Raw genomic sequence first — 21951 nt, 5'->3', positions numbered from 1 at the left:
GTGCTTATTTATTCCCCATTAACTATTCCTTTTACTCTCCCCTTCCTCTTTCCAAAGAACCCCCCTTCAGTTTTATGTCATACACATACACACCCCTAGATTGTATATATAAGGAAAAACATGGGGGTTTTGTATTTGTGGGTATGACTCACTTTGCTTAATATGATATTCTCCCATTTTTCCACAAATGTCATGATTTTTATTTTCTTTATGGCTGAATAAAACTACATTGTGCATATAGTGCATTCTTCTTGTCCATTCATCTGTTGACGGACTCCTAGGCTTCTTCCATAGCTTGGCTATTGCAAATACTGCCAATATCTCACTCTCAGCTGGACTAGAAAATTAACTGTTTAAATACTCACATGATGGTGGTTGGTGGATAGTTGATTCTCACAAAGTTGAAATCTAAGGAAGCCACTGATAACGTTATTTTCAAGATTTTACCAAGTGGAGCAATGACTATGGTAACTGAAGTTGGAGAGGTGTAAATTATGAACATGATCTACCCAGTAAGAGAGAACTTTCGTTTCCCTGAAGAAAGGACCTAAAACAGTTGGTCCTCCAGTGCACCAGAGGGCCAAGCAGAAAGAAGGAAAACTGCAAAAAATGTGCTGCGGGATGGACTTCCACAAGTCTCCAGGATGAAGCTACTACGCTTACAAAGTTCAGCAGCGAGGACTGCGAGTCCCAGGATGCTTTGCGGCTACACTGGCCTCTGGAAAGCTTGCTGTAGGACTGTAGCTCACCGCTCGCAAATGGGCGCCCGAAGGTTCTGTAAGACCCGGGTTTCTTGGAGCGGTAAAGGCGGAAAGAGCTGCGGAAGAGGCGACAGGTTAAAGGGATAAGCTCTGAGTCGTTTTAGTGAAGTATGGCTCTGTGACGAGGCCCAGACTCACGTGGGAAACCCAGTAAACAGATGTTTTTATTAAAATGACGGAAACTACATTTCCCAGCAACCTTGTGGTGCGAGAACTTCATTGTCCGAAAGCCTCTGCGAGATTAAACACGCCTTCCGCTTCCTCTTGCTGACCCGGATCTCCGAGACTATGAGGAGCCGCTGGATCTGGCGGCTCCTACGCCCTGAAGGCGGTGGAGCCCGCGGGACTTCAACTCCCCACGGGCGTCTGTCATCCGCCCTGCGGAGAGGTGAGACGGAATCGCTCAGGGAGACGATTCGGGCGGGTCCTGTCTGCTCAGGCGTACTGGAGAGGGACACACCCCCTGCCGGGCCCCGCCCACAGGCGCAAAGCCACCCTAGAGGATCCCGGCTTGCGGGTCGCGGGTTAAACCCATGGGGTCTAGGAGAAGGACAGCCGGCGTCCTTGGAGACGCAGTTTCTACGGACCTGGGCTTCGGAGTAAGGGGGAAGGATGCGGGCTTGCTGTTTGGTCTCATAAAGTTAATGAACTCTTAAGATAGTTTGCGAGTGTCTTGATTTCTTTTAGTTTACTGTTCAGATTTACTTATTTAGCAACTTGGAGCTCAGGGTTGTGATAGATTGCAGCACACATTTCAGGTCAAGCGCTTTATTCTCGCCCTAATTCTCGGGTCCTTAAAAAAAATCACATAGTAGGCATTTTTTAAGTTGAACCTCTGCGTTTCCAAAACTTGGGCCCCTCTGTTAGTCTGTATATCCTGAAGAGTATCTTACTTTATGCTGAGAACTATTTCTAAGGCATATATATATTTGCTTTTCAATTTTTAAAACCACCACCTCCTTCTGTTCTTCCTGGATCTATGGTGATAAACTGAGCCATTCAGTACTCAAACACACCTCTCCTGCCTCCACACTTGTGTGGCTTGTTTTCTTGTTTTTGTTTTGTTTTTAACCTGTTCTTTAATTTTATTTACATCACTGACCTGCAGTCACGGCTGCCCCTGTAAGGCTGCTGTGCAACTAACCAGGATTATTCACAAGTCTTTGGTTACATATTTAGGTAGTTAGTATGCATACACATTCTGATGGAATTTTCAAAAGGGATGAGGAGATGGATCCACTGGTAAAAGCATGTACTGCACAAGCATGCTAACAGGAATTTGAATCCCCAACACCCTCCTCATAAAAGGCCCTCACTGTGGCCATCAGCCAAGTCCAGCTTCAATGAAAGCTGCCCTCTCAAAAGAATTAGGTGGGGCATGACAGCAGGATACCAAAGGCCTCTGACCTGTGCACCCTCACCCTCACACACAAAGGGCTAGCATTGTTTTGAGAAATAATTCAAATCTCGATTCATCTGTGTGCTTTTAGAAATTTGTATAAATAAACATTATTTTAAAATACACGTCATACCAAAAATATAACACCCTCAGTAAATGTTACTATTTTAATACAGTTGTTGATTTATTCCACTTGAGTCTGGGTACTCAAGTAAATCTTAAGTCTTCCCTTAAAATTAGTGCATGGTTTGTGCCCCTGTTCAATGTAACAGGTATTTACTGCTTACTGTAAATAAATAATATCAATAGCCAAGCAAATTTGAAAGCTGATCTTTATTCCATGGAAAGACATAGTTATCAAGTCCACTACTCTTTAACGGAATAATAAATAGGAAGATGTGATTTGTCTAAATTTTCTCTTCAAAGTGCCACATTATTAGTTTGTTACTAATTTCTACACTTAAGTACATCAGAGACATTGCAGATGTTTCCTTTAAGTACAGATTCCCAAGCCTTATGGCTAGAAGTACTGAATTAGTACCCAAGGACAGAGAGCAGGCATTTTTGTTAGTTCATTTAATTTCATTTAATTTGCCATAGATCTCCTGAAGCAACATACATAGCATGTCAGTAGGCTGTAATGTAAGAATATATGGTTTAATGGAGCCGGGCGGTGGTGGCGCACACCTTTAATCCCAGCACTCGGGAGGCAGAGCCAGGCGGATCTCTGTGAGTTCAAGGCCAGCCTGGGCTACCAAGTGAGTTCCAGGAAAGGCGCAAAGCTACACAGAGAAACTCTGTCTCGAAAAAACCAAAAAAAAAAAAAAAAAAAAAAAAAGAATATATGCTCTAATGGGTATTCTTTGAATTCCTATAGAGAAATAACAAGCTAGGACCAGCCAAGATGACTCAGCGAACAGAGGTACTGCTGCCCTGATGATGAGATTTCTGTCCTGGGACTCATGAGATGGAAGAGAACTAACTCCTGAAAGTTGTCCTCTAACCTCCACACACACACTGATGCATGCACACTCCCACATGCATACTCCATACACGAATAAGTAAGAAAACTAACCTATTATGTCATTGAAGTGGTTGTTATAAAAACAGGCAGTAAATTAATAAAACTTGCAACTTAGATTTAATAACACTATGATTATTTTATATGGTTGTTGTTGTTTTTCTGAGACAGGGTTTCTCTGTGTAACTTTGGAGCCTATCCTGGAACTTGATCTGTAGACCAGGCTGGCCTCGAACTCACAGAAATCTTCCTGCCTCTGCTTCCCAAGTGCTGGGATTAAAGGCATGCACCACCACCATCCAGCTTTTTATGCCTTTTTAAAAAGTAAATTCTGACCTTTTCCAGCAGAAAGGCATGTAGTACAAGATAGGCCAGAGATCTAATGTACAACTTAGTAGTTTTTTAAGTTGATTAAGTCTTTTAACTTTGAATTTGTTTTTGTCACTGTAAATAAGATAAGTTTGAAAAAAATCAAAATGAAGAGAAAGATATAGGGTTTTTATAGATATTTGGATTTTGTTTAGATGTCAAATGTACTCTTAAGGAGTATTTATGAATCCAATTGCTCATGGCACAGTCAAGCCAGTCATCATGACACCTTATTAGGAACATTCAAAGCCTTCTCAGTTCTGTTTTTGCCTTCAAAGAGAAAAGAAACACACACCTTAACTCACTCAAAGTCCTGTTGCCAGAGACCTTATCAACACCCACAACAGAGACAAAGTCACATAAAAGAAATAAATGGGCAGGCAAGATGGTTCAGCAGTTCAAAACACTAGCTGCTCTTCCAGAGGACCAGAGTTTGGTACCCAGCACCCACCTCAGGCAGCGCTTCTAACTGCCTGTAACACCAGCTCCAGGGGATCCAGTTTTGTTTGGTTTTGTTTTGTTTTGTTTTGTTTAAAAAGATTTATTTGTGTACACAGTGTTCTGCTTGCGTGCCAGAAGAGGGCACCAGATCTCATTACAGATGGTTGTGAGCCATTATGTGGTTGCTGGGAATTGAACTCAGAACCTCTAGAAGAGCAGCCAGTGCTCCTAACCTCTGAGCCTTCTCCCTAGACCAGGATCCAGTATTTTTTTGTTTGTTTGGGTTTTTCTGTTTTTTGTTTTTTTGGTTTGGTTTGGTTTGGTTTTGGTTTTGGTTTTGGTTTTGAGATGGAGTTTCTCTGTGTAGCCATCCTGGCTCTCCTGGAGTTTGCTTTGTAGACAGGCTGGCCTCGAACTCGCAGAGATCTGCCTGTCTCCTCTCCACCCTCCCCGTGCTGAGATTAAAGGCATGTGCAGCTACCACCACCACTGGCTCCAGCACTCTTTTGTAGCCTCCACAGGCATGCATACAAGTAACATATGTCATGTACACCAGTGGTTCTCAACCTGTGAGTCATGACCCCTTTGGGGTTCAAAGACCAACCATTGGAAAACACAGATATTTACATTACAGTTCATAACGGTAGCAAAATTATACTTATGAAGTAGCAATGAAAGTAATTTTGTGGTTGGGGGTCACTACAACATTAGGAACTTTATTAAAGGGTCACAGCATTAGGAAGTTTGAGAACCACTGACATAGACTTACACATACATGTAAGTAAAAATAATAAAAATAAATCTTAAAGAAGCATCCCACATATCTTTCATTATACTTAGCCACATTATAAATAGAACCCAAGGTAGAAACAACAGTGTTGCATGCCTTGGTGAATTTTGCCCATTCTTTTTATCTGTAAGATTTCTTATCTTTAAAATCTTTAAAGATTTTATCTTTAAGATTTCCTATAACAAGTGTCATTTCCAGATAATCTTTATTCCCATAAAAGGATCAAATGTCTCTTTTTGCCCCTGTGGATATATACTGAAATCACATCATAAAAACCATAACCTTGGCCGGGTGGTGGTGGCGCACGCCTTTAATCCCAGCACTTGGGAGGCAGAGGCAGGCGGATCTCTGTGAGTTCGAGGCCAGCCTGGGCTACCAAGTGAGTTCCAGGAAAGGCGCAAAGCTACACAGAGAAACCCTGTCTCGAAAAACCTAAAAAAAAAAAAAAAAAAAAAACCATAACCTTAAAAGTCCAGAGCAGAAGTACACACCGTACAGTCTTCTGCTCAGAAGGCTGAGATGGGATCATCTAAGCCCAGCTGTTGTTTTTAACAGAATCTCAATTGTTTGATTTACTGCTAAAGACTTGAGAGCCAGATGCTGGAGTGAAAGCCTGCTAGCTCAGAGAGGCAGAGATGACCTTCCTCCTCCACCGATGTCCCAAAAGCCGCCTCTCTCCTACCATCTCAAACAAAACCTCCTCAAACTCCAATGTCCCTCCCTTCTGCGTGCTTCTCTCTACCCATCATCCTGACTCCCTCTTATTCTCCTTTTTTTTTTTTCTTAATAATCCTCTGTTCACTCTTGTCATCAGGTTGCTTGCTCTAACTCTTGACCTATGGTTCACTTTATTTAATCCTGTTTACACTATTCAAGCAGAAAGCTCTTAGATTAAAAGTGTGTGCTAGGGCTGAGCCACACAACTCTAAACAGGTGTTCCCAGTAAATAACACAATCACAGTGTGTGGTTCACAGTGTGATCAAATATCCTGCAACACATCTGAGACAAACGTGAACAAGTCTCTGACCTCAAAACATCATTCATCATTGTACATACAATGCCAAACATAGTCGCTGTTGTCCAACATGTATCTTTAGAGCACCTAAAACCGTTGGGTACTGGGAACCCAATGGAGACCAATAACAGATGTAGCCCCTACTCTCAAGGTTTACTTTGGTGGTTAACAAAACTTTCTGTGTAAGGGGCAAATGGTAAATGTTTTAGGCTGTGTGGGCCATGTGGTTAAATATAAGTTCTCTCATTGAAGCATAAAAGCAGCCATAGATAATAATTCCAATAAAGTTTTATTTATAGAAACAACTTTGAAGACTGGGTGTTGGTAGTCTGAGTCCAGCAGTTGACTAATGCCTGATCTAACAGGGAACTTATACATTAATGGTTGTGTAAATATGAAAATTGTGAGTGGTGTTATAAAAGAATATCACAAGGTACTTTAAAACCCATTAGGAGAGATCTGACCTCAGGAATCCTTGCACACTTCCCACCAGAAAAGATGTTTGTGCAGAGCTCTGGAGAATGAATAGGAACAGGCAAAGGAGAGCTTTCAGAACACAGGCTGTGCAAATGTCCCAAGAAGGGAAAGCAAGCAGATGGCATGTTTGTAAAGTTAAAGTCTAAGAGCCAGAGCGCATAATAGGATGTTAGATTAGCTGTGCCTTGCCGAGATTTGTTGGCAATGGTAAGGTATTTAGTCTCTATCCAAAGGAACTGATTTTTGTATGAAGCATTCATTATTTATTGACTAAAATCAGGAACTGCACCAGTTTGACTACCGATGAGACCTAAGTTCTAAGATGTATCATACTTGCCTCTGAGCATCACTTTCCTCCATCAATAAAATGAGAATTTTAAGAATTTGGTAATGAGCATGAAAATATTGAAATGTTATGTAAGTATTCCTGATTCTTCTCTAAAGTAGAATAAACTTGTAATGAGGAAGCAGTAACTAAGGTTACAAGTCATTATTCCTAATGCAGCTGTATATGACAACTACTGAAATCTACAGTTCTGAGTTTTATTTTTCTCTCCTACTTGGGTGTGACACACAAAAGCATATTTTTTAACCCTTTTCTAGGTAACACTCAGCCAAAAAAAAGGCTGACTATGCTAGTTTATTTAAAGCATGGTTCCACCTTTCCAGCTGCTGCTTTTATCTCTTTGGTTAAATGGAATTCAGAGGCAAGGCTTTGATTTTTTTTTAATAACACCTATTTACTGCCTTCCAGTCCACAAAATCAGTGAAGACACCAGGAATTTCTGACTTCAGTATATATTGCTCTGTGCCTAGCACATGACATGGTGTTTAGTCTACATTCGTGGCTATTAAAATATTTAAAAAGAAATCACACATGCCCTATAAATTACTAGCATAAAGTAATGCCTGAAGTTGAAGCTGCTGTTTAAGTACCTAGATATATAAGTAGCTTGGGATAAATAAGAGATAGACAATATAAGGTAATAGAAAGAATGTGAGCTTTGTAGTCAAAAGAACCTAAACTGGAATTCTGTTACCTACCACTGGGTCTGTAACCTAAGCAAATTCCTTTGCCTTTCCTAAGCACCATATGGTTTGGTCTAGTCTGGTCTGGTTTCATTATGTAGCCCAGGATAGCATCAAATTCATGCTCCTCTTGCCTCAGTCTTCTGAGTGCTAGAATCACCATATCCAACATGAGTACCATATCCAGCATGAGTACCATATCCAGCTCTAATAAGCGTGGTTTTTTTATTTTAAAATGTGAATAATATTACTTTGCGTTGGCAGCATGTAAATTATCTGGTATAATACCTTATATTTGACTATTACACTGACAGCTATTATCTTAATGTATCATAGTATAATAATTTTATATGTGCAGAATTCATCCTCAGAGGAAATACTTTATAATAAAATTAGTCAGTAACAGAGAAAAATACTATACTGTGTCTGAGTTAACTTTTGGGAATTTAATGGAACAGGACCAGGACTTCAGAAATGAATGGGCTCCTATACTGACCAGTAAATGCTCCAGGACTTAAAATCCAGTTCATCAAGTGTGACTTATTTGTGTATCAAAGTGTTGTTATGTGACAAAACTTTTCCTAGGGAGACACAACACACACATCTACTCACACTAGTTAGGGAGCCCATGACAGACCAAAGTACAGATAACACCAAAGTCCAACTTGGTGAACCATGAGTTTTATTGTGGTTACTTACAGGATTGGTGAAGGTTTACTTACAGGAGCAGAAATGACTCAAAGTATCAGTAGTTGTCCCACCCAGTATGGATGACAGCTCACAAAGCTGGGAACCTGGAGCACAAGGTACACCCTGCAGGCAGCTCAACAGGTTGAAGTCTCCTCTAGGAGTCTTCTTTCAGTTCAGTTTGTCTAGTCTTCTTAGCAATTTGGCTTCTCCTGGGAATCATCTATGCAGCTTCCTTCCATTCAAGAGGGTCTCTCAGCTTGTATTGCTTACTCTGGTGTGTTGAGGGAGCTGTAGTGAATCTGGTCAGTTTTAGGGACTTCCTGAAGCTATTTTGAGTTGTTTACCTTCCTGCTTAAGGAGCTTCCCTGCAGGATGGAATGTTCCAATCTTGGAGGAAACTGCTACACAAGTGCCCTTATGAGTCCTAAACATACAGTAACAAAAAATACAGCCATGGCAGCATAGGACTTACAGTCTGAGTCAGAAAGAAAACAGCTAACATGCTAACTGTATTAGAGACGAAAACTGTAGGAAATAAATGATATGGGTACATAAGAGAACAAAGGGTATGTTAGGTAAGAACATATACATAGAAAAGTTTTGTAGCTATGTAATAAACTTCTGGGCACTGAAGAAAGTAGGGCAGATGCTGGTAATTAGAATAGAAGCAGTGATGTCCAAAGCAGTTAATATTTGTCACATTAGAATTTAGACCAACTCTTAAAACATTTCTGAATGATGAAAGAAGAAAATGAAATGTGTTGAATGTTTGATATGTACAGAATAGCATCAGAGACTTCAGATGAAAAGGGTTCAGGAGAGTCAGTTAATTTGGGTGAGATTTCAGGACTCCTAATTAGGAAGCTAGAACTGTATTTAAATAGATGAGAAAAGCTCTTTAGAAGCCAAAGTGTGATACCACTGTAAATTATTAGAAGATAACACTGTCTTCTCTTTTCAGGTTTCTTGACCACCACAACTAAGGCAAGTTATGACAGGAGGCCAGTGGACATAACTCCTTTAGAACAAAGAAAATTAACTTTTGATACCCATGCGCTGGTGCAGGACTTGGAAACTCATGGTGAGAAACGTACTTGAAAGAAGAAAATTAGCAGCACTCATATAATAAATTCCCAAGTCAAGACAGTAGCACTGTTACCAACAATTAAGAGGAATTTTTGAAACAAGTGCCCACCATATACCACAATGTTTTATAGTCACTTCGTATTGTTGGGGAAAGATATATTGTAGAAAAAAAAAAGCACTGTATAAAGTTATATGTACAAAATAATTCCAGTGAAGTAAAAAAGAAAAAAAAACTTTTAAAGGCTAATAGTAAATTCTGGATCGAAGTATAAATGTTGAAGAATAAAAAATTAAGGAATAAAATATTTTCAGATATGGTAATATCTTACAAGTGAACAGCTGATTGACATTGCAGAATGGTATTCAAAAACATTAAATCTTCTTACTGAAATTCTAGATAAACCTAAATGTTAAGGAGTTCTTATGAATCAAAAAAAGAAAATTTAGTAATTTTATAGAAAAGTAGGCAAAGGCCATGTAAAAAAGCAGTACACAGAAAAATAACTAAAATGTATGTGAAGATGCTTAACCTCACTATCAACCAAGTAGAAATTGAGTACAAGTGAAAATAATACACTGTGTTGCCAATTATGTAAGCACTATCAAAAAAGCCTAGAAGTGTTCAGTTTTGTTCTAGATCTAGTTATATTAGGAATTAGAGTACTTTTAGAATAAGATAGCATTGTAATTGTTTTACGTATAATAGTTGAAGTGTTGAAAGTTTGTTAGTTGTCTCTTCTGCTAGTAATGTGATGTTTTAAATGCCAATTTTCTTGTTGTGTGCAGGATTTGACAAGCCACAAGCAGAGACGATTGTGTCAGTACTAAGTACATTATCAAATGTCAGCCTGGACACTATCTATAAGGAGATGGTAACTAAAGCTCAACAGGTAATCCGTCCATTGTTTATCACTCCTGGGAGTTTCATTAGATCGTTTCTCCTAAGGAAGGAGGAAAGGAAGAATTTGAAAGACCTTTCATAGAGTCTGTCTCAAAACAGAAGAACTGGAGTGTCCCTAACAGTGTGATACCAAGAGTGGAATCCAGTCATCTTCCCAGTGTGAAATAAATGTGGTATTTCAATCATGAAATGGTGGTAGACTTTAGTAAAACACCTTTTCTCCCGGAAAACCCTCCAAAGTAGAAGAGTTAGCCTTTGTATATGATGACACATTTGCTGTTTTTATGTTTGTATGGTTAATCTTCAGACTTTGAAAGCTAGAAGGGACTAACATGGCTAGAAAAGACTATAAATTACCTGGCTAGAATGTCTAAATCTGACTGGATATGAAATTCAAAAAAAAAAAAAAAAATGTAAGCTGGGTAGTGGTGGTACACGTATTTCATCCCAGCACTTGGGAGACAGAGGCAGGCGGATCTCTGAGTTCAAGGCCAGCCTGGTCTACAGAGTGAATTCCAGGACAGCCAGGGCTACACAAAGAAACCCTGTTTCAGGAGAAAAAATTTCTTTTAAACATTATTTATTGAGGGTGGGGGTGCATGCCATGGCACAGGCATGGAGGTCAGAGAACATCTTGCAGGAGTCAGTTCTCTCCTTCTGCCACGAGGGTACAAGGGTTGAACTCAGGTTGTAAAGCTTGCCAGCACACATGCTTACCTACTGAGCCATTTTGTTGACCTGTGCATGGGTTGAGTGATTTTTAAGACTTTTCATATTTCAATGATAGTGGACAAAAATAAATAAGATATTGAACTGTTTAAAAATCTGTTTTCTTCTTATAATTATTTTTTCAAATTTAGTCTTTTTTTCTTCTGATGGTTATTTCAAAACACAGACATAAAAATTTGGATTTCTTACATAAAATTAGAATCTGTTTCATGGAATTTAATTATTTTAAGGGTTATAGAAAATCAAAAGCTCTTAAAGATACTATAATCCTTAATTGGAAATGGAAACAGTTAATCTCTTATATTTAACTTGACTTTCAATTTTGCATTATTTTAGCTTACCTTATTTCAGGGTCATCACAGGCTAGTAATTAAGTGAATAAAAAAAAAGCCATGCATTTAATTAATTCTCCCAAAGCTCTGATCTATCTTCTGTTGATCTATCCAAAGGAGCTATTGACATTTTCAATAAAATAACTATTAAATTTTATGCCTGTTTTTTATGCAATTAAAACTATGATTTGGGGAATATTCCTGCTGCCAGAGCCACGTAATCCTACATATTAAAAGTAGTGTAAGTGTAAAAAAGTTAGTATTAAACTCTCAGCTTTTTTTTTTTTTTTTTTTGGTTTTTCGAGACAGGGTTTCTCTGTGTAGCTTTGCGCCTTTCCTGGAACTCGCTTTTGGAGAACAGGCTGGCCTCGAACTCACAGAGATCCACCTGGCTCTGCCTCCCGAGTGCTGGGATTAAAGGCGTGCGCCACCACCACCCGGCTAAACTCTCAGCTTTTTAAAGTACTGGTTTGTGACGTTAAAAATACTCTTTCATCCAGGAGCCTAACCCCACCTCTAGGACAAAAGAAAGCACAAAGATGATATGACGGATAGAGCTAAGGTTCAGGGCCATCTGGCAATCACACTACCATATGATCACTTCAGAAAAGGCCACTGTAAGTCTGCCGAGACTGATGACTCCACAGACGTAGAACAGTCACATAAAATAGATGTGGCTGCTTATAATGGATTACAGCTTCACATTTAAAGGTTTTGATAGGCACTTGTGCTGTTTTGTAGACTTTTTGGATCTCAAGCTGTATTTCTATGAAGATTGTAGGTAGTTATTTCTGTTTTACCAATAGGGAAACCAAAGAAATAAGTAACTTATTGAAAGTCACACAGAAAATGGCAGTTTAGGTTCAGCTAGCTTTGTAAATCATTCTCTTTGTGAAATTTGACAATGTGTGCGTTGTTGACCCTTTGAAGACTAAACTGCTTAGCTTTGAGCTAACAGTTTCTTGATCATGTGTCTGAAGTTGCTATGCCTTCTGTTACTGAAAACTGAAGTCTGTTTTCAGTCTTTCTTACCCACACCAGGCAGTGGAGAACTGTAACTTTAGAACTGAACTGTGGCTCTTCTTGCATGGACCTTCTTGACTAACAAGCCCTGGAAATATGGCCCTCTCAAGATTACACATTCTTGTTTTGAACCACCTAATTTTAAGAAGTTGAATATGGAACCAGATTTCTTTGTAGGGTTGCTGGGAGCCATTTCTGCAGAAATGTTCTTCTGCTAGGTGTAGTTAATGCACACTGAGGCTGAGGCCAGAGGGTCAGGAACTTTGTTGAAAATGTTAAAGTTAATTTTTCTCAGCTGTACAGGATTTATTACAAAAACTAATAAAGTATTCTCTAAATATTTTTTAGAATTATGTAGATCAGGACCTTTTCTGCAAAAATCAAGTTTAAAGTTCTTCTTTCATAAGCAAATGCTTATGATAAACTGTCAGGATTTACCATTTCTTTCATATTTTCTTTGTAGTGTCAAATATAGGAAAGAGACCAGGAAATGTAAACAAAACTATTACATTGTGCTGATAAAGGGCAATTATTTCAGCTGTGTATCTTATTTTCTTTTAAAACCATACCTATTCAATATCTTAGTATTTTCATGTGGTAGAAAAGTCTCTCAAAATCAAAACACTGAAATATTATTAAAAAACAGAACTGAGGGGCTGGAGAGATGGCTCAGCAGTTAAGAGCCCTGGCTGCTCTTCAAGAGGTCCTGAGTTCAATTCCCAGCACCCACAACCATCTATAAAAGGATCTGATTCCCTACTGTGGCATACATGAAGACAGAGCACTTATATACATAAAATACATAAATTAATCTAAAAAAATTCTGAAGCACTATTTGTTCAGGAACTTACAGGAGCTACATAAGCACTTTTGTTAGGATTCTCTTCATTAAAAGACCAGATATTTCTTTTCACTGGGAGATAAAGTTTTCTTCCCTGAATTTCCTCATTTTTATTTTTATATTTTGGGTATGTGGGTTTCATGTGTATTTTTTATGTAACCAGTAATTGTACCTGTTAGCATGTTGACATATTCTTTTAAAATTCTATAAAATAATTAAAAAATAAAAGGATGCTACCATTCCATACATCACTGGGTTATTTTTATTTTATTTTCTAGGAAATAACAGTGCAACAGCTAATGGCTCATTTGGATTCCATCAGGAAAGACATGGTCATCCTAGAAAAAAGTGAATTTGCAAATCTGAGAGCAGAGAACGAGGTGATAAAACTTTTTACTACTAGTAATAAAAAAGTAATTGATTTCACAAGGATGCTACTTAGTAAATATTAACATCATATAATATTATGTATTACAAGTTTTTAAATTAAAAATGTATAGTTTATCATATATTGTTCCTAAAACTGAAAATACTGTGATGTTCTCCATTTTATTTAATGCTGTGTTTGTCTTGTCACTATGAGGAAAATGTATTTAAAATATTTTTTTTAATTCTGTTTATATGTATGTGGAGATATATATATATATATATATATATATATATATATATATATATATATATATATATATATATATATACACACACACACACACACATATATATGGGTGCAGGTGCCAGAAGAGGGCATCAGATCTTATGGAGTTGGATTAACAGGCAGTTGTGAGCAACTGAACATGATTGCTACAAACCAAAGTCAGGCCCCTAGAAGAGCAGTAAGCACTCTTAACCACTGAGCCATCTCTGTAGACCCTCAAAATGTATCTTTGTAGTTAAATCAGAAATTAAGTTCTTCACTAGCTTAGCATTTAAGATTCATTTTGCGGGGAGGGGCTTAGGATGGAAGAGGAGGGGGACTGTAGAGAGAGACATACCTTGTGGGACCTGTAGAGGCATCAAATCCCCAGAAACTGGAGTTACAGGCAGCTGGTGAGCTATGAGACATGGGTGTTGGGAACTAAACTCAGGTCCTCTGAACTAGGAGCAAGCAGTCTTAACCACTGAGCCATGTCTCCAGCCCTAGCTTAAAGATTTTAAAATTTAAAAAAGCAAATCATTTTAAAGGTAAAATCTAATATCAAAACTAAATGTTTTCTACCTAATTTGTTTAATGAACACAGTGGTCTGCTAGTTCTTTACTTTTTTAAGTCATAGTTCTGTATTAAAAATCCATAGATATGCAAATTTTGCTAATCTAAGTTTTCAAACTTTTAAAGTGACTGTAGGGACTTTTGGATTGATGCTAATTGTCACCTCTTTTACACCTAGAAAATGAAAATTGAATTAGATCAAGTTAAGCAGCAGCTGACTGTAAGTGAAATTTATTCCACTAATTTTAGAACAAATACCCACTACAAGATGATTTTTAAAAGTACTGATTTTCTTTAAAGCATGAAACCAGTCGAATCAGAGCAGATAATAAGTTGGATATCAACCTGGAAAGGAGCAGAGTAACAGACATGGTAATGTACTTTTTAAAAAAATTAATTGCATTTTGTTCATTTTGTGTGTGTGTGTGCATTTGTGTGGGCACACTGGTGAAGGTCAGAGGACTGACTTATGGGAGTTAGTTTTCTCTTTCTACCTCCGGGTCCTAGGGATAGAACTGGGTTGACAGGCTTGGTGGCAGGTGCCTTTAGCTACTGAGCCGTCATCTCACCTGCCCAGGAATGCGCTTTGGAAGATTTTTTTTAAATCATGTGTAGATGTAAGTATGTTGTGTCCCCACATGTGGTTATCTGCACATGAGTACAGATGCCCTAGGAGGCCAGAAGTGTCTGGTCCCCTGGAGCTGGAGTTATATACTGTTGTGAGCGGCATGATATGGGTGCCAAACATCAAATTGAGGTCCTCAGGAAAAGCGGCAAATTGTCTTAACGGCTGAGCCATTTTCCCAGCCCCTCCAATAATGTGTTTTTAAATGAAATTGTTGTTATTTATTCTTTTTTAAATTATTTATAACCTTTTTTCATTGTTGTTGTTGTGACACATGCAAGGTGAGAGACAACTTTGCAGAGTCAGTCTGTCCTTCACCTGCTGCGGGCTCCAGGGATCCCACTCAGGTTGCAGGCTTGTGCGGCAAGTGTCTTTTCCCGTTGAGTCATCTTGCGGCCCCTTTTTTCCTTTAACCTTCTGGCTTCATGTCCTTTAGTTCACAGATCAAGAAAAACAACTTATGGAAGCAACCAATGAATTTACCAAAAAGGTAAGGTTAATACACAGAAGTTTCTCTTCCACTCATTCATGTTCCTTGCTTGTATGACCACTCTTATATGCATCAGTTTGTAAGCCTGGATTAAATACCTAGCCTGTAGAATGGGATTTCATCACTGCTACAGTTTTCCAGCACTCTGGGGAAAGCTGCCCCTAGGAAGTGGGGTTCCATGAGCTGCAACCCTGGAGTAAGAACGAAAGTTTACCAGGGCTAGAGAGATGACTCAGCATACCACACTCACAGAGGACTAGAGTTTGGCTCCTAGCACTCACATCAGGCAGCTCACAACCACCTGTACCTCCTGTTCCAAGGGATCACATGCCTGATGCCTCCAGCGCATATCCACATACAGACACACACTGTAAAATAAAATAAATCTTTTTAAAATATGAACTAAGGATTAGGCATGGTGGTACATGCTTTTAATCTCAGCACTTGGGAGGTAGAGGTGGATCTCTGTGAGTTCGAGGCTAGCCTGGTCTCTACATAGTGAGGTCCAGGTCAACCAGAGCTACACAGTGAGACTCTGTCTTGAAAATAACATTCCCCCCCAAAAAAGAATTAAGTTTTTCATGACATACTAATTTATTTCTATATAGACAGTAGCTACTTTTATAAAAAAAAAAATTCACTACTGTTTAAGTAAATGTCTAGATTTAAATAAACAGATATCTTTAAAATTTTTAAATCATAGTAAATATACATGTACTTATGTCTGCTAATGCATTTAATCTTCAGGTCAGCCTCTAATTAGTATTATTTCTACTTTAGCAGTTTGGAAAATGATACACAAAAAGGTCAAAACCACACAGCCAGTAGTTGATAGAGTTGAGATAAGAATATAGATTATAGGGGATGGAGAGATGGGTCAGTAGTTAAGAGCATTGGCTTCTCTTCCAGAAGACCTAAGTTCAATTCCAAGCACCCATATGGCAGCTCACAAGTGGCTTTAACTCCAGTTCCAGGGGATCAGTCACCCTCACAAAGACATATACATGCAGGCAAACACCAATGCATGTGAAATAAAAATAAATAATTAAAAAAAAGAATACAGATTCTAATCCAGATGTGGTATGTAATCCCAGAACTCAGGACTGTCATGAGTTTGAAGCCAGGCTGGGCTATGTGATATCCTGTCTCAAATCAAGAACCCAGGCTCTAAACCCTGTACTTAGAGGTCTTGTTTACAATCTCAATAATCCTATAATATAATCATTAAATAGTAAGTAAACTCTAGCTTTCTGATTTAGCCTCATCCTTTTCTTAAAAAGTTCTCTTGTTCAGAATTCAGTAGAAGGGAAGATCACCTGTGCTTTCAGGAATCCATTTTCATATACTTCTTGGCCAGAGAAAGTAGATAATTAAGGAAATGAGCAAATTCTCTCAGCTAATTTCTGAGTTCTGCTCCCTATATGTGCAAAGTTACCCACTAGGTATATTCCAGCTCCTTTTATATTGATCTCCATTCATACTATAACCTTGGATGTGGTTTTTTTGGCAAAATATATTTAAAGTATGTCTTTATGTTTAAAGTGTTAATAATATTCCAAGGACTTTACACATAAAATGATAGGTCTGGGACCAACATGTTTACTTCTTAGTTTATCATATATTTAGGTCTCATATATCTTAGAAGATTTTTAGTAGACTATGCCCAGTATTGAATAATTTGAGGAAATTGTCTCCAGATATGAAATTGGAGGAATGTTTTTGTTATTTGGCAGTATTCATTTACTATCAATTCAGACTTTTTTAAATGCACTATTAGCACACAACTGAAGGTTTTAATATAAATGTTTTTGTCCATAATACATAGGGACAAAAGTAAAACTCTGTTTATTCGGATTTGCTACAGGATACCCAAACCAAAAGTATTATTTCAGAGACCAGTAATAAAATCGACACTGAAATTGCATCCTTAAAAACACTAATGGAGTCGAACAAACTTGAGACAATTCGTTATCTTGCAGGTAAGTCTGTCGGAGAAAGGAATTGCCGACAGGGAATCTTTGGATCTGTTGGGTCCTACCTGTCAGGATAACCATGCCAGGACAGAGAAAAAAGGAGCTAAAATGTTCTTTATTGCTTGATACCCTGTTCTGCTTGAAGAAGGTTCCAGTTTCAACATCGAAGTTGATTAGGCAACTGGGCAGTTCGCTTAGAGAAAAAGGTGTCTGGCTATCAAGAAAATAAACCAAAAAACAAGTAGTAAAATTGACTGAGTAAATTCCACAGTAAAAAAATTCATTATTGTAAAGATTTGAATGGTGTTAGAAAGATGAATAAAGTAGATGTAGGCTGTTAAAAACACAGCAAACAGAGAAGAGTGGAGGGTACAGAAACATCTTACCTCAAACCAACTGAGCACACAGATACCGTCCCCAAACTGGCTTGTCCCCTACTGAGCTCCACAACTTCAATCTCTCCTAAGATTTTATGGCCCCATGTGATGAGAAGAATGCATTAGTTAAGTATTACTTGTTTGTTTCCTTTTTCTTAAAAGCAATATATTTTCATTTAAATTGTCCATATAATTCAAGAGCAGTGAAAATCCCCTCACCTTCTTTATTTACTATTAGCAGTTTATATCTTGTCTGCTATATACAAGTAATATATAGACTTGTAAAAAGGAATTACACATTATAATTAACTCTGTGTGTTTAAGTGTAACTATATGTCAACATTAATACACATCTTTTTATTACAAAAGATAGCATTCTGTTGTATCAAAATGTTATAATTTCCCCAACAATGGTGCTTTGAATTCTTCATCCTTAAGAGCATTGCTACTCTGAACATCCATATATGTGCATGATTTTCTAAGGACACACACTTCTATACCCTTGTTGCTATGCACATTTGAAAATTTGGAGTCAGAAGGTACACCTATTTTAAATGTCTGTATTAACAAAATACTATAAAAAAAATAATTCCTGATCATAGTGGTTTTCTCGCCAGCCACTGTTTGTGGTGATTTGGCAAATTAGAAGATGAAGGAGCCAGCCTTCAACTGATGTATAGCACTTTTCTTAACTCTGAGGGCTCTGTTTTGTTGGGTTTTTTTTTTTTTATCTCTTTAACATTATATTCCTGCTTAAAATTCAGATTAAAAAATAATTCTACAGCTAGGCTTTGAAAACCCCTATTCTAGAAAAGTCTGTAGAATTGAAGGCCTTGAGCTTAACTGTAATGCTGAGGGAAATTCCAAACAGCCATTTGGAATGTTCATTCTCTTCTAAAATCAGTCCCACAGCAACAAAGGCATGGTTTCCAGTCCTACCTGCCATTTTCCAATATTCTCTTGAGTAGTCACCTAAAGAATACCATAGTTTAAACAACCCCTTTTACCCTCCAAGTTGAAGATGGTGACATTTTCCAAAAAGCTTCCATTCAGCAGTTTAGATCTACAAGGCAAATCTAATAGACTTGGTGGTAGCAAAAGAAATAAGCAAATTAGCAATTGTTTTAGAAGAGATTTTCCTGGGTCTGGAGAGAAGGCTCAGTGGTTAAGCGCACTGGTTGTTCTCCTAAAGGACTAGGGTTTGATTCCCAGCACCCACGTTGTGGCTCACAATCATCTATAACTCCAGTCCCAGGAGATCCAATGCCCTTTTCTGGCCTCCATAGGCACAAAGCGCACACATAATTCACAGACATACATGGAAAATACACATACACATAAAAATAAATAAATAATAAAGATTTCTCCTGAGTCATCCTTCTTTTGTTTTTTTCACTGAGGATTTAGAACCAATAATATGAGGCACTTTCTCTTTCCTCCTTCTTTAAGTATGTTTTAGTACTGTTGTTACTAATAAGCATTTTAGGAAGCTGCAATTACCTATTTTTAAATAAGTAGGAAGACATGGCATGAGTGGATCCATTTGTCCTAGAATACCTGAGACGTTGCTAACACAATAAGGTCCCATTTATTGAAGATTCACAAATACCAGGCATGGTAGGATTTGGCTGTCAATTTGGCCAAAACTTCTAGGCTTAGTCTCCCAAGTATCTGGAAATACAGGCATATACCATCTGTGCCCAGAAACCTCAACTGAGAAAACGCCTCTATAAGATCAGCCTATAGGCCAGCCTGTGGGGAATTTTCTTGATTAATGATTGATGTGAAAGAACTCAGCCCACTGTGGGTGGTGCCACCAGCCTCTGGACAGGCTGAAAGCAGGCTGAGTATGTCAGTTAGCCATCTGGTTTCTGCTTCAGTTCCTGTCTCCATGTTCTTGCCTGGAGTTCCTGTGCTGACTTCCTCAGTGATGGAGTGTGACCTGAGAGTGTAAGATAAAATAAACCCTTTCCTCCCCAAGTTGCTTTGGATATAGTGTTTATTACAGCAATAGAAACCCTAAGACACAGTGCTAGTAACTTTGAGGTACTGCTTACATTTTCTGACAAGACACCTATATTTTTAAATTATTTTCATTTTTACCCTCTAAAATACAGGAAGCTATTGATTTAAATCTTGCTTTATCCTTAGTTTAGTTTTCTAGGGAATAAAGAACATGGGATATAAATTTGATTTTCTTTCTCTGTTCATTTAATTATTATTTTACTACCTGAAATTAATTAAACTCTAACTTGTAACATAGTTTCTTTCTTTCCACAGCCTCGGTATTCACTTGTTTGGCAATAGCACTGGGGTTTTATAGGTTCTGGAAGTAATATTGACACTCCTGCTGTTGGCTGCTGATCACTCCATAGAATGGATTTACTACAAATTCTCCAAAGTACTTCTGGACTAAATACAAGTGTTTTGGTATTTTACTTTTATGTTGTATGACTTTATATGTTGAAAAGCTGTCTCCCAAAGCCTGGTTTGAGATAAAAGAGCATTTCGTCCTTATCCTTTTGATAACTACAGCAACAAAAACAGTTTTGCATTTGAGCTTTGTAGCTTTGTAAATGAATTAGTATTTGTTATCAGATTGCATACTTGAAGACAGTTCCATAGTCTACATACTTACTGGATTTTACTTCCCTGCTTATTATTGCAGTTAGATTTTTATATAAAATAAAATGCTACAACAAAGTTGATTGGATTTTCCAAGTGACTTCCTATGTAAGTAGAGATTTTTTTGTAGTGAATAATAAATTTTAAAATAATGTCTATCCCATTGCAAATGTGTTATACTTAATATGAAATCTATAGAGATACTCTGATTATTATGTGTATCTTTTAAATTTTTCATATGTACAGCAGTTTGAGGGGTGGGTTTTTGGTGTTTTGTTTCATATAGACAGATTTTTCTTTGAGCCACCAGCTGGCAAAAAATGACACAGATACTTATTATTAATTAATAAAAGCTCGGCCTTAGCTTAGGCTTGTTCCTAACTAGGTCTTATAACTTAAATTAAGCAATATCTTTCCACCTATGGTTTTTTTTTTTTTTTGGTCTTTTCGAGACAGGGTATCTCTGTGTTGTTTTGGTGCCTGTCCTGGATCTTGCTCTTTAGACCAGGCTGGCCTCGAACTCAGAGATCCGCCTGGCTCTGCCTCTCGAGTGCTGGGATTAAAGGCATGTGCCACCGCCACTCAGCTATCTATACTCTTTTAAGGCTCAGTTACCTTTCCTCTGTACTTGCCCATCCTGCTTCCTCATCATCTGGCTGGTGACTCCACTCTCCCCTCTCTCTCCCCAGAAGTCCCGCCTATCCTCTTCCATTCGGCTCTTTATTAAACCAGTCACAGTGGCACATCTTCACACGGTGTAAAGGAATATTCCACAACAGTTTTGTTTGTTTGTTTGCTGCTACCAAGGATTGAGCCTAAAACTTAATGCATGCTGGCTGATGAGGTGTTCTACTGCCCACTATGTTCCCCAGCACTTACGGACTCTCACTTCTCAAAACTATTTCACAGTAACCCATCTCAGATTCATTGTATGAAACAGACTTCTCAATAATTCATTTAAATTCAGCAAACATCGTGTGTGTGTGTGTGTGTGTGTGTGTGTGTGTGTGTGTGTGTTTGTGCGCGCGCGCGCATAAAACCATCTCAAAGAGAGTTGGGGATTGGAACTTCCTGGACCCAAAAAAGAAAAAAGAAACTCAAATTTATATTCTTTTCCTTTTGTTGTTATCCAGTCTTCTACATTTTTCTTGATTTTTGTTTTTGGGGGTTTTTTGTTGTTGTTTTGGAGGGGTATGTGTGTATACAGGTGTGTTAGTACATGTGTATGCATGTGGAAGCCAGACATCATCAGTGGATATCTTCCTCATTCATTCTGGATCTTTTTTGAGACAGGATCTCTCTCTCTCTCTCTCTCTCTCTCTCTCTCTCTCTCTCTCTCTCTCTCTCTCTCCTCCCTCCCTCCCTCCCTCCCTCCCCCTCTCTCTCTCCCTCCCTCCCTCCCTCTCCCCTTTGCCTGCCCACTTTCCCTCTCCCCTCCTCCACTCTTTCTCCCTCCTCTACACTCTTCCCCTCCCTCTTTCACCCCTCAAGCTTGGGGCTTACCATTTCTGCTAAACTGTCAAAGCTCAGGCACCATCTGTCCCTGCCCCCCGGTGCTGGGATTACAGACACAGGCAGGCTATACGCCCAGGGTTTACACAGATGCTGTGGATGCAAGCTCAGGTGCTTCAGGCACTTTATACATTGAGTCATCTCTCCAGCCTCTGTATTTTTCTTACATCTTAGTTCTCTATCCAGGTTCAAAGTGCTTAGCATTTCACAAGATTTTATAATGCCTTGGCAAGAGC

At 38.4% G+C, this 21951-nt stretch overlaps 2 protein-coding genes across 5 annotated transcripts in view; one reads left to right on the top strand and one right to left on the bottom strand.

Moving 5' to 3' along the window:
- The first annotated feature begins 698 nt into the window (after positions 1-698).
- On the top strand, positions 699-20361 carry Ccdc90b (coiled-coil domain containing 90B). 2 transcript variants are annotated; one of them, XM_052712518.1, is made up of 9 exons: positions 702-1149; positions 8955-9074; positions 9866-9969; positions 13184-13285; positions 14292-14333; positions 14414-14485; positions 15175-15228; positions 17093-17207; positions 19859-20361. In XM_052712518.1, the coding sequence occupies exons 1-9, from the start codon at positions 1050-1052 to the stop codon at positions 19912-19914; spliced, it is 765 nt and encodes a 254-aa protein (XP_052568478.1). In that variant the 5' UTR covers positions 702-1049; the 3' UTR covers positions 19915-20361. The 2 variants fall into 2 exon arrangements, with proteins under 2 accessions (XP_052568479.1, XP_052568478.1); XM_052712519.1 differs by lacking the exon at positions 17093-17207 and having other exon boundaries at positions 699-1149.
- The window catches only part of Ankrd42 (ankyrin repeat domain 42), a 62219-nt gene continuing 48230 nt past the window's right edge, over positions 7963-21951 (bottom strand). For 2 of the 3 annotated variants that reach the window (XM_052712515.1, XM_052712514.1), the window contains exon 13: positions 7963-8417. In XM_052712515.1, coding sequence (XP_052568475.1) covers positions 8303-8417 — 115 coding nt within the window. In that variant the 3' untranslated portion in view covers positions 7963-8302. Of the gene's footprint in view, positions 8418-14491; positions 15169-21951 lie in introns of those variants that run through there. The other variant, XM_052712516.1, reaches the window with a different exon arrangement.

Source organism: Peromyscus californicus, unplaced genomic scaffold (assembly GCF_007827085.1).
Source record: "Peromyscus californicus insignis strain IS unplaced genomic scaffold, ASM782708v3 Scaffold_4__1_contigs__length_199733344, whole genome shotgun sequence".
In the NCBI taxonomy this organism is placed as follows: domain Eukaryota; kingdom Metazoa; phylum Chordata; class Mammalia; order Rodentia; family Cricetidae; genus Peromyscus; species Peromyscus californicus.
The sequence above is the reverse complement of the archived record's forward strand: the minus strand, read 5'-3'. Positions and strand labels throughout refer to the sequence as shown.

Bases quoted from the DNA above. Each gene is read 5' to 3' on its own strand.
- Ccdc90b (XM_052712518.1), top strand. From the start codon at position 1,050: ATGAGGAGCCGCTGGATCTGGCGGCTCCTACGCCCTGAAGGCGGTGGA. The intron at 1,150-8,954 runs GTGAGACGGAAT...TTCTCTTTTCAG, and splicing joins GTCATCCGCCCTGCGGAGAG to GTTTCTTGACCACCACAACT. The intron at 14,334-14,413 runs GTAAGTGAAATT...TTTTCTTTAAAG, and splicing joins AAGTTAAGCAGCAGCTGACT to CATGAAACCAGTCGAATCAG.